This window comes from Tyto alba, unplaced genomic scaffold, assembly GCF_018691265.1.
Source record: "Tyto alba isolate M040663 unplaced genomic scaffold, T.alba_DEE_v4.0 Super-Scaffold_16, whole genome shotgun sequence".
Taxonomy (NCBI): domain Eukaryota; kingdom Metazoa; phylum Chordata; class Aves; order Strigiformes; family Tytonidae; genus Tyto; species Tyto alba.
In genome coordinates, this window is record NW_024881278.1 from 7,727,342 (window position 1) to 7,742,379 (window position 15,038).

A 15,038-nucleotide genomic window follows, 5' to 3' on the forward strand; every position below is an offset into this window, starting at 1 on the left:
AGTTATATGAGGACAATTTCTGTGGGAGAAGCTCAGTCCACTCCCACTGACTTGCTGCAGCCCTAGCTCCTGCTAGGCATAAGCTGGAAATTCAACCAGCCATTACCAACACACAGGGGAACAAATGTGCAAGAAGCCCAACCATGAACACTGCTAATTTAGGGAGAAGCCATGGAAATCAACACTTCTCAACTGAAGCTGAGATTTCCAAAAACACCTGGGCTGCTGCAAATGCCTGGCACATTGCTCCTGATGTCATAAATACATTTAGAATACTTATGGCTTTTAGCTACACTGTTTTACTTAAAACAGCAACATAGACCTACTCCAGAGTTGCTTATTATATTGATACAGAGGGGCTTTTACTAGCATATTTCAGTGAACTCCTTTATATCAATATACCTGTATTTACACAAGATTTCCAGCACTACAGCAGACCCCAAGTAGAGGCTAAAACATTTTTGAAAGTTGGCCTTCAATCTTTTCAGCACTACCTACACTTGGTCACTAAAAGACTACTGAGCTGCCCAAGCCAGATTTTACAGTGTCAGGGAAGAAAGCGATTGTCCGCAGCTGTACAGGGGACCAAGGCACTGTGGGCTTGTGCCCTAAAAGCGTGTTTGCAAGGTGAGCAGGGGGTGTGAGGAAGCACCTGCGCTCGTCACTGCAGCAGGCAGGATGCTGCTCTCCAGACAACAATGCAGTGGTGTGGCACGACAAGGCCCCCGGCCCCGCTGAACCTTCCCCTGATAATCCTTGGACAGCCAGCTGTCCCTCCGGCACGCAGGGACCCACGCGCTGCAGTTGCGGCCACGGGATTTCCAGGCTGGGCTGGGAGGCAAGAAGGACGACACAAAAACACAAAAGGCTCCAAAATTTACAGGAACAGTGCTTGGGGAACCTAGCCATTAATACACAAATGCAAACTCCTCCAAAGCTCGAGGAGCACGTTTTACCCAGCACACAAGTACAGGCTTATTTCCGTCACATTTTTTTTTCCAGCAGCTTTCTACCAACAGCAGCTTTGCCTGCGATGCCTGACCTATGTTATAATTAAACAAAACCCTTCCCCTCTAGAGCAGGCAGGCAGCCAGGCCCTACCTGCAGGCATATCAGCTCATTACTGTCCCACCTTGAGCAAACAGGTGTTGCTAAGCCAGCTCTGAAGGTAAAACTAAAGTCCAAGTGACTGACAGGAGACCTGGAGCATTTTTAACACCACGAAGGCCGTAAATCAGAAGCCAGGAACTTCTCTCCAGCTGAAAGCTTTCCCAACACCTTTGGCAGGTGGCAGACTAATGCACTATGGCCATTATTAAAAGTATTAAAAACTAAAATATTACTAAAGCAAAACATTCAAAACTAAAAATAATAATTTGGCTTTGACCCATATAAGACACAGACTGGCTTTCCCCACCCCATCATAAAACATTAACATCACACACACGAATTTACACTTCTGGCCCTTGTGGGACAACTGAATCTGGTAAGCTTAACATTCGCAAGAAATACTAAACAAAAGTTGGGATTTGAGGATTTTTTTGTCCGTGCCCCCTCTCTGTCCCCCACAATTCTGGCCTGCCCAGCAGCACTAAATGCTACCTTAAAAGAGAGAGAATTGCAGCAGGTATGGAGCAGTGCAGACTACACAGCAAGTAGGTGGAAAACTAAAGGAAAAGGGAAGAATCTGTGTTTAAACTTGTTTAGTTTGAGGTTTGGAAAACAGACACAGGACTTTACCACGCTGTGGTGAACTCAGCAGCACTCACTGTGAAATTCTGACCTCATTTGAGCAGCCATCCAGGTTGGCATTTGGGCTGAACAGGTCCCCAAGCAACAGATGTGACAGACTTTGTGCAGGATGGCATCTGCTCCTGAGGATGGCCCTGATTGCCAGGCGCTGCTGACTCATCTGCCAGGGCATTACTGCTGCTTGCTGGGCTTCTGGCGTACATTTTGAAACTTCCACTTCACAGGTTGGTGGTAATTCAGTAGAGAAAGAGCAAAGCAAAATGGGGATCTGTCTGTGTGTGTGAAACGCTACACCGTATGTAGCAAGGCTTCTTAAAAACAGGCATCCTGCCAGTTCCCTTTTTTATTTGAGTCACATTAATCCCAACACATTGGTTTGCTGTTGACTCCAAATTGGTAAACCCCAGACCTGTTTACTGCCACTATGTAGCAATGCATCGAATCCATCACAAGGCTCTCACATACACAATGCCCTTTTTTATACCTGGTTTCTACTCATTTTCTCTGTTCCTCTTTAATTGACTAAGCCCTTGACAATTCTAATTAGATAATAAGTTATGGAGGGGAATTAATGCTTTGAAACCATAAGATAAGATAACTTCTGAGCACTGGTCCAAGAGTAACTTATCAAATCAACACGGCTTAAAATTGGCCATGGTGTAATTCATCACTGATTATAGCACTGGAGGAATGTAAGGGCCAAATCATATATTACACTTAGTCTATCAGGGAGGGAGGGAGGAGTTTTTTGGGTTTTTTTTCCCCCCCTCTAAATTTTGTTCTCACTGTTTTTCCCCATAGCTGTGAAATAATTTTTACTTGCATTCTTTGAATTGTACCTGTCTCCCCTAGTAACTGCCTGGTAATGATGGCTTGCATTACTTGTGTACTTGTTGTAAGTGAATAAAAACATAAATGATTATCCACTTAACCATAATGCAAAGTGTGACTTGGTTGACATGATTAGAGCTTTGAAAAGCCTTAAGGAGAATGAGAAGTTGATTACAGTAATATTATGAATGTACAAATAACTTCTGGAGGCAGGTACTTACCCCAGAACAGAAGAGGATTTGCCCTGGGATCTGTCTTTATGTGGTTCTGAAAGTTGCTGCTGAAGTGAATGGGCTCCTACCACAACAGAAAAAACTGATGTTCCTAAGGAAAAAACTAATGCCTGATCTAGCAAAATTACCTTCCAAATCCCTAATCATCAGTGTTTTGAAGATTGAAGAAAACTATTGTTTTTCTCAGCCAAAAGAAATCCCTCAAGAAAAGTCTTAGCATTTTCTTCAAAACAGCACAAAAAACTCTCAAGAAATTCCAAGGATCCAGTACATAACTTCTCCAGAAAATAAATGGTAAGCATGCAGTATTAATATTATTCACACAGCCTTGGTAGAATTGGAATAGCTACAAATTCCCCATCAAACTACACTATCTTCCACCAATAAAGCCAACCAATATTGGCTGGTTTTACTGGGTCAACAATGAAGATAGCACGGGCTGTGCACTCCGTGTCCAAACCAGACTCACCCTGAAAATATATTCACCTAATGTGTATGTGAGAAATCAAGATAGCAATGCACAAAACATTCCCTGGGTACCATAAAACAAATGCATGCTTTGTATTGTTGTGTCCTGAAATAAAGATGCGATTTTACAACTCCATGAAAGACAATTATCTTTCTAATGGGAAGCAGAAAGCACGCCAGAGCTTACAATAATTACAAATCTGGTTAATCATCACCCTTGTCTTTCCTCTTTACTCTTATTTGCTCTTGTAAATTCTCTAGTTGGTGACTAACTAGAAAAAAATTACAAGATAAAAAGGATGATTTATTAATCTAAAATGACACAGAAATCACAGAACATTTGCTTTTTTCCCTGAAAGAGGGTAAAGTTCTTACACATACCCTCAGAACCACAGTTAAGAACTGAAAACACATGATCACGCTGATACCCCCCATCTACACAGCAAAACTAGAATCTCCTCCTGCATATGCAATACAGTAAGGAAAGATGGGTTTTGGTTTAGATTGTTCTAGAATGTAATAGGAAATAGTTATTTTTATCATATTTGACAGTTTGCATAACATTAATCCTGAAGAGTTAACTGTTTTCCCTCCGGTTTAGATCTACAATGCTGGAACACAGAGAGAAGCAGCCCACACACTAAGCAGAAATCACTGTGCCAACTTAATTACCTGTCCTGCAGGTATTAGTGGGAACAAAACCATTCACCTTATAAACCTGCCATTTCCTGCAATACTTCGCAACTGTCTCAGAAGAAGGTGAAATAAATACGAACAAAACACGAGATCTTCTCTTAAGTAACATTTCCATTTCAAAAACTATTTTAATTTTTCTGTTTGAAGAGGATTTCAGGTCAGTGGCAAATCCCAAGGCATTTGGTCCTTTGAGTCCCTTCCAGCTATATTCTCTGTGACCCGTGGGCTTGGGAGAGCCAATGCAATCAAAAAGCAAAGGAAAGGGTCAGGTTAAAAAGCAAGAGACACGGATTTTTATTACAGAAGGGTTTGTTCACATGTTCTCCTTTTGCCATGTCAAGGCCAGCCTTCCAACAGGTCCATGCCAAGTCTCAGGCACAAACCAGCTTTGGGCTCCAGATGAACCTTTAGGTTGTGACATCCGAGACCGAAGCAGTATGAAACCTTTGGGAATCTTTTCACAAATCAGGCCATAATATCAATTTATTACTGAAACTGGGTCAGTTCCACCTGGTTTCAGGTTTCAGTTTACACAAGTCCCAGATTAACAGGAAAGTTGACATGACTTCTTTAACAGCGTGTCCTTGCTAACTACAACAGTGGAACACTTGCCAGGAGAGCCTACAGAAAAGAGCGACTCGAGGCACTGATGTTTGGAAGAAATTACCCTTTGTGTTGGTATGTATTGCAGTCCAGAAAGGTTCTTCTGAACTGCACTGCTTCTCATAGCTTCTGAACTCACTGAAGTAGGGAAGCCATCCCTGAAAAACTGTAAGAACTATATTCACAGGTTTTGTGTGTGACCCACAAAATGCACTTGGGCTTGTTCCCTGACTTAGATGAATAATCCTTTAAAAGTCTGTTAAAATCAAGCATGGTATACAGGTACACACTTAGCATACTAGTTTTCTGTGAAATTTTGGCATGAAAACACTTCTTGATTTTCATCCAGAAAGCTTTTCTTTATGGGTTTAAATATACTTTTTCAGAAACTGGAATTATTTTCATTGCCTCTCACTCCCTCCTCTCCTCTTCTAACTGAATTGCATCTATGCTTATATGTAGGTAAGAGAAAGAGAGAGATTCCCACCCTCTTTTTTCTTTTCTTCCTTTTGCACTGTTTTTTCTTTTTTTCCAATTTGACCATGAACACAGAAGATGCACTGTTGCTACACCACGGTCACTGAGGCATGAAAATTCAATCTCCTGCTACTCCTGAGCAAAACGGAAATCAGGTGAAAACAACAAGCAGAACACACTGATCTTTACAAATCTCCATTAACCAGAGTATTTACTTCTACTATTTCCCCTGCTTCACATAGCTAGAAAAGAAAGCATATAAACTGCATTAATGGTCACAAACACATCCCAGTTGTGACTAGTCACATTCACATGTGGTCAGTTTAGGCAAGAGGAGTATACAAGTACCTGTCCGTTTTGTCAGGTCTGTAACTGGAGGAGACCGAGCCCCTAAATTAGAAACCCCTGAAGTTAATCAGGCTCCCTACAGAATTTTAGATCCTATTATACCTAAGCAGTAAAGTTCCAGAAAAGACAAGGTAGTACAGGCTTGCACTGATCCTGTACTTCATTCAAAATGAAGAAGGAAAATGTTAGAAAAAAAATTGTTGGAAGTTTGTTTGTTTAAATATACTAGATGCAGAAACATGGGCTGAAAGCCTCACTTCTAAAAGCCAACATAAAAGACATCTCTTTATTTTCAAAAACCTTCTTCTATTGAATCTCACCCACAAAATTTCCCCATCTGGGAATTGCCTATCTCTGCAAAAAAGCTTAATGATCTACTGAGAAGTACTAACTGTCTGAAACTCGTGAAGTTGTTATTGCAGAGCAAACCACATTTCATTTTTATATAATCTACAGAATAACTATAATACTACATTACACACACATATGTACAAATACTGTCCATGGCTGAAGAATGCCAGAAACTTAAAAAAAAAAGTGGAACCTGGAAGTGGATTTTCATCATCCTCTCTACTTGTCTGGTCCTCATCCTTATTCCTGTTCTTTTTGCCTCTTCCCCATCAAGGCAATTCATCTCAAGGCAATCTTGGTTTATATCTCTCCAGGATATTACCTCAAGATAAGAATCAAAGCTCTGATCTGAGAGAATGATTTCATCACTAATCTTTCCCCATTAGAAGAGCTCCAAGGTTAACAGAAATTAGTAAACATTTTTTTAATCTTGTATTGAATTTCACTTTGCAATATGCTCTGCTAGACATTATTTATACTTCAGGGAGTGCTTTCATGCAGTAACCAAGCAACAAATAGAAGGGTAAATGCAAGGCACATTGCAGTTTTGGCTGAATAAATAAAATTAATACAGAAGCATCGCTAGTTAGATGCTGAAGACATGAGATGAGAACATTCTCTTCTGCATATGCATTTTTTGTGGAAAGACTTCTTTTAAACTACAGGCTCATGGCTAGATTTTGAAATGCATCTACAGCCAAGCTCATCCCTGATAGAAGTCATAATTTAAAAGGAAAAAAACAAAACAAAACAAAACACTGCCGTTATTGGCATGGACTTTCTATAAACAAGAAATCCTTTCCATTAAGACAACTTGGCAAAATATCTATAAACAATCTCGTTATTTCGATGAAAGGTCCCATGGTTTCTCTGTATTAAATATCCTTAAAAAAAAATGATTCCAACAGCAAAGAACACGATAGTCATTTCAGTCTTCAGGTTTCCCATGATGGGCCACTATGGGTCAGACCCCCAGCTGGTGCAAGTCTGCATGGTCCCACAGAAGCCAAGGGAGAATGCCCATTTATACTAGCCAAGAACCTGTCTGGTAGGTGTCCTCCTAAATCACTAACTTCTGAGTGATTTTATCCCAGCTCTACTATTGTGCCTGGCTTAGCTCTCTCTAACTGCATGGAGGGTATCCCACAGTGAGTGTTTTTCCTTTCCTTGAGCAGCCGGTGCAGCCAGAGCATTTTAGCCCCAATCACAAACCCTGCCTCTCCTTGCTGGGCTTGCCTCTCCCTGCTTCAGCTGATGCACAGCCCTGCAGCTCGCTCATCTCAGCATTGTGGGCAGCCAAAAGCACTTCCCCTGGGGCTTTCACTCTTTCCTGGTGCCATGGTGATGAATGGATGATGAAAACTAAAACAGACAGGAGAGCGCTGTGCTGTGCCAGTCTGGGCATTAAGGCATAGTTCTCACCTAAAATCAGCACAAGAACAGAAGCACGCTATGGAAGTAAGCACAGTGCCAATGTGTCTAATACCTAGGTATGATAAAGTAGATTTACCTGCTTCCACGGTTATCTGCACAGGTATTTCATTGGTAACATCCTAAAAGCAGATATGCATACACACATGCACACAGATTCAGCATACATATATTGGGTTTCCATCATCTTCTTCTAGGTACAGATGGGTTTTTATATTTAATCACTTCTTAACTACAGCATGGAATTCTCTTGTACCTTATTTTGCTAAACTGCTGAATTGCTGTCCAAGCACAGAGTTGGCCCTTTGTGTATATGGACTGGTGTATGTCTGGAGTTCTCAACAGGAAATTATGAGAAGCAGATATGGTACCTGTATTCCAGTCCAGGAGCCTAATGCACAGGAATTCAAAGATGTAAAGACTGATCAATACAGGTTCATTTGCTGGCAAGATGCTGGGCTCTCCCATGTATATGTCCAACTCAATATTGCTTAGTCTTGAAAGAATTTAATCGGAGATGTAGAATGACCGCAGCTGTCAGACTTCCCAGAGCAGGGCTGCCAGCAGCTGCTCCTTTCCTGCTCCCTCCCCAAAGAAGCAAAAAGCCTACTTTTCCAGCTCCACTTGTCTTGCCGGAGTAGTGTGTGCTAGATTACAGTTATTCACCAGGACGCAATCGCTTTCATGCACCACTCTGTTACTAAGTAATCATAAATACTACCCATGAAGCAGACAAGCATGCATGATTCCAGAAAGCTCCAAAGTTACATTCAGCAGTACTCTCTTTTTTTTTTTTTTTTTTTTTTTTTTTTTACAGAAACTTGGCTCCATATTCAGGATGCTACAAGGGATCATGGATCTGGTATCTAATCAGACTACAAAAAATCTGACTTACACCTCTACATAGTTTGCAGACTACTGGTTTGATTCTAAAGAGAGCACGAACCCTCAAATTATGCATAACTGATACCAAAAATCACGTTACTATAGCAATGAAATACAAATGAACTCTGCACCAAACTACATTTGTGATGGGACATCACTGAATACAAGTTGTTCACATTTACTTGAGAGGTTTATTTATGTAATGCTTCTTTTCAGGTGAGCCTATTGATGATCTTTAAAAACAAAACCGCTAGGAATAAGATCTTATTTATTGTCTGATTTTTGCTACTTGCTCTAGAAAGTTCTCCAGCAGCAACTTTAAAAGCTAGCACGTTAATCAACAGTGACAGATGGGCTAAGCTTTTTCTTGTTTTCTGATAAGAGCACAGTGCTCGTCAGTAGTCACCGCCAGCACTGCAGGTGACACGCGTAAGCACAGCAGCTTTTCTGTTGCCGTGGTCTCTCCCTTGATGCTTGCATGACACAGAACACGCAAAATGATACTCCTGTTTTTCTCACCAGCCTCCTACCTTTCCTGGTACAGTACTGCAGCTTAGGAACTACAGCTAAGAAATTGTTCCAGAAGGAAAATCCAGAAGGAAAACATTATGTGAGGTCAACATTTGGAAAAGCTTTTGTTGAAATAATTCCATCAGCTTTTATCTGAGCAAAATAAGACTTTTTTAAAATAAGCCTTTTCATGCTCACCTGAGTAAATCTGCATTAGGCCCTTGGCTGCTAAACAAAACCATGGACTAATAACCACCACTGCCCTGCCAGCACTGAGAAGATGCATCTGCAGTTTCACTGCTGTAAGGTTTTTATTACTGTTTAATGTCAAGTGAATCCTTCACATGCCCTTCAAACCTGATTTACAAGCATCAATATACAGCTGAGTTCTCCTTCCTTAACCACTTGCTGGGATTAAAATGAGGGTACTGGTTTCCAAGTCCCAGATAGCCCAGGTACTAGATATTCATGAAATGTACTGCAAGACATTATTCTCAGTATGCTCTTTCTAAGCCAGTAAAAAACTAAAGCTTTATTCTGTCAAGCTCTAAATCATTGTATTTTGCCCTTTTTTATTGACTTGAGGCCTGAAACTTCTTTCTGACCATGCAGATTTTTTCTATCTTTAGTGTATACTCAGAGGGAAACAGTAGGAACTTTACCATGCGAGATCTGCCAGACGGCAGGGACAAGCGGCTGAGTGATACTTTAAATGTACTACAATGAGAGGGATCTTGCTTTATGCTTTTTTTGGGGGGTGGGGGGGTGGTGTTCTGATGACTTTTTACACCACAACTGTGGGGGAATGGCTCAAATATCATGGCCAAAAGGGCTAACTAGCCCCACATATGGTACCTAGCACTGCAAGTTTTCTCTTTTCTACCCTTAAGAAAGGGGTATTCCACTATGTTAAAAAGACAGTATTTTCAATTGTGTAACTTCAGTAACCATTTTTAATGATTTTCCCCTTTTGCGTCTGGGAGAATTTAAGTTCCTGGCATGAATTACAAGCCCAGATTCTTTTTGTGCAATAGGGACAACTAAGGAAAGCTGCACAAGTGTGGTCTCCTTCTCTGTATTCCCCTGCCAAGGTTCATGAACATGGTGATGAGAAACACTATCAAGTGTCCTGACCTATGCACAGTCACTCAGGTGGAGCTGAAAAAGGAATGTGCAGCTTTACCTGCCCTGTGCTAAGAAAATATGCCTTTTATTTCATAAACTTTGAAACTGTTTTTAATCCATATGCCAGACAGCCGAGCCACAGACATTCTGGTCACTCAGGTGAACCCAGAGGACAAAAGGGCAAAATACAAATGAGCAGAAAAGCAAGTAACTTTAGCCAAGCATTTTTTAATATTGAATTAGCTAACTGAAGAAACGGAAAGTTTTAGAGGTGACAATTCTCATACTACCTGAAAACAGCATCTGAGACGGTGAGCATGGTACATCTGAATGTGTGAAAAATTCTGCTGAACTGAACTGTTTCTTAAGGCTTTCATAAAAGCTCAATGCACAGAGGCAGTGCACAGAAAATCTTGTTAGCTAATGGTCCTTGACAGACGAAATCCAACACTTGAGGATTTGTGAATGAAGAATTTTGCACAAACTTGATATCTTTTTGGCTTCTACAGAGCAGGTAGAATTACTTGGTCTTCCAGCAAGACCTTCCAAAGAACCACAGAGAACAAGGACAGGTGAAAGATGATTTCTTACAGCTGGATCTCTTACTTGACCAAGTAGGGATCAGTTACCTGCTTCTCATATCAGTTGCAGAGTGAGTTAGTTCAACATGAATGACAACCAATCTGGTTGCATATCCCTTCAAATCTGGATTCTGATTGAAAGCTGAGTTCCCAGATGGTTTATTTGTATTAAACTGAAACAATCCTTGGCATTCTGGTTTTCACAGTATGCAGACCACTTCAATAATATCGGTTATCAGCTGCTGTGCTGACTATAGTGCTTTTCTACTATTATTATATCATACCTGCTTTAACTGAGCTTTTCTCCAATACATTAGAGCCCAGAAGGGCCTCCTGATATCACCCAGTGTGGCTTTGTCTGCACTACCAGCCACAGGCTTTCACAGTGATTATCATGTCTGATCCTGTGACAAGCAGCTGAATTAGAGTACACCTTTCCAGAAAGAGCCTGTCTCAATTTAAAGCATACAATGACAGAGATTATTGCTATCCCAGCTCCAGGCTGCAGCTGTTAAAAACCTGGAAGTGCCTTTCTGAAGAGATGCAAGGGAAGATTATATACCAGACAGCGTATCTGAAAATATACATTGAACGGTGCCAGGAGTACCATGGCTCAGCCTCTAACTATAAACGTTGGATTTGCAATACAAACCCCTCCTCATTCCTCTCTCCCTCCATCATGATTAGGTTTTCAAGCAGTGCAGCATGCTACACCAAGTTTTGGCAGCATGCAGCATTCTCAACGCTAACAGTAGAGAATTACAGGTATGAAATGTATCAAAGGAAAATAACTATGAGTAATGCTTATTAAGAAGGAAAATACATGCATCATACTCTGGGGAAATGTTTAAATATACCTCTGAATTGAATCTTCAGCAAAATTATTTGCCTTGACATTGATATTTGGTTTAGGCTATCTAAATAATTCAAGTACTTTCCTTACATTACTTATCCTTGAAATAAGAGTTTCATGTTTATTATTCATTACTCAGGTGGGGAGCTCTGCTTGCCATAAAAGTGGAACAGGCAACTTCAGTAAAGGCTAGATCTGGGACCCAAATGTGACTAATGAGCTTTCTACTAAAAGCATTTCTCACCCCAGGAATATAATATAACCCACAACCACTAATGTGTCAGGAGTAATACAGTTTCTTCCTCAAACAATATCAAACTATACAAAAATGCAAGTCAAGGTTCTTTTTGTCTACCACCAATCCATCACCACAGGCATCAGTCAGGCTGCTTCTGGCCTGACCTAGCACAGCCCCGTTCCAGGCCAGGCATTTTACCTGCAATTTCAAACGCACACTGTAATGAGAACGGCTGTAATTAAAAGTCTTCTAAAGATAACAAAATTTAACACTCTTCCTTTCTGCGAGCAGTTCCATTAAGTTGATACGATTACTATCCTCAGTAAGAGTTACATGATCTGCTCTCTGCCCACCTGCCTCAACTACTTGATTCCCCTGTTGCTCAGCTCCAAACCTGATCCTGCCCTGTGCCTGACACGTAAAGGTGTTCTGCATCTAATGCACTCCCACAACCGGCATCAAGAGGAGAAAGGGCACGCTGCGCTCCAGAGTCAGTCTCATCGGAATCACAAATGGAACAGATGATACCTTTGTCTCAGTACAGTTAATTTAATAAACCTGTTTCAACACATTATAAAGTGTTGGGTTTAAAACTGTCCTTGTAACTAAAAATTTCACTAGCAGAAAGCCTAGCACATTTTGAGCTGTTCTCCATGCTTACAGTATGTCCCACGCTATTGAGGCATTTTGTTCAGAGGTCAGGAATGTGGGCATGCTACCATAAGAGTCAGGAAATCATTTACAGAATGCATAAAAATTGCTTTGCAGGGCAATGCCTCAGAGCTGAGAGGACATGACATAATCTCCTTGCTGCTTAAACAAATTTGGTTAAAGTAGAACCTTTAATACGCAGTAATCAAATGTTTTAAACCAAAAAAGATGCCAAGTCAAATTTCATGTCTCTTCTAATGAGAATATAATTCAGCAGAAGACAGCATGTATTTCAGAAGCTCTGCTTCTTCAGAAAAATTTGTAGTTTCAGCATTGTTTACTAAATGACAACTATTCCGACCTACCACATTCCTCCATTTCAGCACAGATGAGGTGTTCCGAACACCTCCAAATGAAGATGTTTTGAAGAAGAATTTTGTTATCCTTCCGATTTTTTCCAAATCTGGAAACCCAACATCACTATCAGTCACAAAAACCCAGTCAGAACAATTTGAACACACAGCCAAAATGGTTAATATCTGATGAGGCCAATGATGTGGTCGGTACAATCTTCTAACAAAAAAAAAAAAAAAACAAAACAAAACAAACCAAAAAAACCCAACAGAAATAAAAACAAAAAAAATCCCTATCACAGATAAAATTTCTGCTCTCCTATGATTACACCAAAGTACTCTTCCTAGTAAATCTGAACAGCCAAGTGTTTGCAAAGCGTTATGTATGAGCACATCCTGCAAAGCAACATGAGACCATCATGCCTCACTGATGTCAATGAACAAAATCTCAAAAATTGTTCGGTCAAACTGCACTTGACTTCAAGAAAGTTTCTGCTCGAGTTTGCTGCCAAGGTGCAGACACTGAAGACGGACGGTATCTCATACTAACACATACGTACAGCATCAGAGTTTGCTCATGTGATGCATGCTTACCAGCTAGGGCCTTGATGCGGGATCGTTCAAACAGTCGAGCAGAACTATTTTCATTGTCCCAGTCATCGACATCCCAGCGGTTGTTGACATCGCTATACTGCTGTTGGATTTCAATATTGTCGTAATCTGTCGCTACTGTTGTCGTCATCCTGAGTCGTCTTAATCTATTCTCACCATCAGATTCTTCTTAAAAACCTCTGTAAAACAAAACCACATAATACTAATTTAGACAATATACATATATTGGAAGTAGTAAAATTCAAGCTCAAGACTTCTGGTTTCATAAATCAATGACTTTTACTCGAAGCCTGGATACAAACTCAAGAACAGGTTAAACACCAACCAGTTTTTCAGAAAGCAACTGAATGCTCCAAGTCTTCTTAAAAAATTAAAGACTTCACAAAAGCAAGATTTCACACCAGTAGCTTTGCTGCATACACATATGCAGAACTGTGATGTCCAACTCCACACAAAGTGGAACATGTATGAAACGGTGCAGTAAGATACTTTCACAATTGTTATTTTCAAAAGCAGCCTGTCAGTTTTATAAATCTGTGAATGTTGGCTAAAGCATATGGAGCCTTGGATAACTCAGCTAAGAAAAACCTGAAGTGCAAAGATGACCTCAACATCTTCACAAAATGGTGCAAATTCTGATGGAGAAAATCCAAATGCTTCAGAAGTCACATAAGCATTTGACCAGCAGAAGCCTTTTAACATAGATCTGAAGAAACATTTCTTTCTTCACATGCAAATGCTGACTTTGTGATGGGTGCTGGGAATTCATTTCTGAACTAATCCAGATAAAAACAACTAACTGATGCATTGCTTTGAACTCTCCCTAGCAACAGAATGGTAGCCCACCAACGCAACTCTGTACATGAGGTTCTCCTCTTTCAGGCAGTCGGATACTGTTGGCATATTCATACCATTTTCTAGGCGGAATTTGCATGTACTTATCAGCACTAAATATAAGAGGCTAACACCTCCTCTAAGGGAAGAGGAGGGAGGTTATAAACCGCTGCTAAACTAGAGACTGTGAACCCTGCAGGAACAGCCGCTGGCCTGGAAGCGTTGGTCCAAATCTCCCCCCATCACAGGGGCGTGAAGCAGCAGCTGCGTTGCATCCTTTTTAGCCCATTCCCTCCAAAGTCAGTGCTCAGAGACAACCAAGGGCTGACCCTGAAGAGCAAACACACAATTCACCTTTATAAAAACAAGATCATTATAAAAAATGCAGCTAAATATTTGAGAAGGGGGGCATGACAGGGTTTTGAGCTAAACGGTCATATTACGGGAAGCCTTAGGAGGCCACCTGGTGCCACCTACTGACGCTGGGGAGCAGGGACAGCACAGCATCATCTCCCCACGGGACAGTCTAGGGCATGTCTTTAACAGGACCACATTCCATCCCAAAACCATGGATATCCTGCACCTGACATCAGTCGAGCTCACAGGGGAAAAACAACACATTTACCGTCACTGCTCACACACTCCGAGGCATGAATTTTCCAGATGGTCTGAGGATGAAAAGGCCGTGTTGATTTTCCCCTATTCCCCAACATAGATGAGAAGGCTTCCAATATAGCTACTTGCAAAATAATCCCTTCTTTTTGCAGAGAAATGGGAAACGAGCTGCACTCAAGGCTGTTACATAAGCAGCTGCTACCAAAGCCTGTTTGTGAGCAATTCAACCTTCACAAAAGGTGGGAAGAAATCGCTTTAGTTATGGTAAGCTGCCAACAGACTGAAAAAATATGAAAAAAACTTGCTCTGGAAAAGGTCTTTAAAATGATAACTCCTTTGTTGCACATGCCTAGGCTGACATTTTCCAGCAAGGAGCTCTGGGGACGGATGGGTCCTTCCTCAGCCAGATGGATTCTGACACTACAAACAAACAAAAGGATGGAACAAAGATGGGGGAAAGGATTAAATCCCACCCCAAACATTTCTGCACAGCATTCACCAGCTGATCCTCATCCAGTAACAGGCCTAGACAAAAGCCTCCCATTGACTTCTGTACAAAGACAGAAATAAGATTTAATTCCAGTTAAATCC

The 15,038-nt window shown here is 41.0% G+C and overlaps 1 protein-coding gene across 1 annotated transcript in view; it reads right to left on the reverse strand.

Annotated features, from left to right (window-relative positions):
• Positions 1–15,038, reverse strand: part of SPTBN1 (spectrin beta, non-erythrocytic 1) — a 132,609-nt gene that overhangs the window by 79,363 nt on the left and 38,208 nt on the right. Inside the window, exon 2 of the mRNA XM_042789265.1 lies at positions 12,981–13,177. Coding sequence (XP_042645199.1) covers positions 12,981–13,128 — 148 coding nt within the window. The 5' untranslated portion in view covers positions 13,129–13,177. The remainder of the gene's footprint in view (positions 1–12,980; positions 13,178–15,038) is intronic.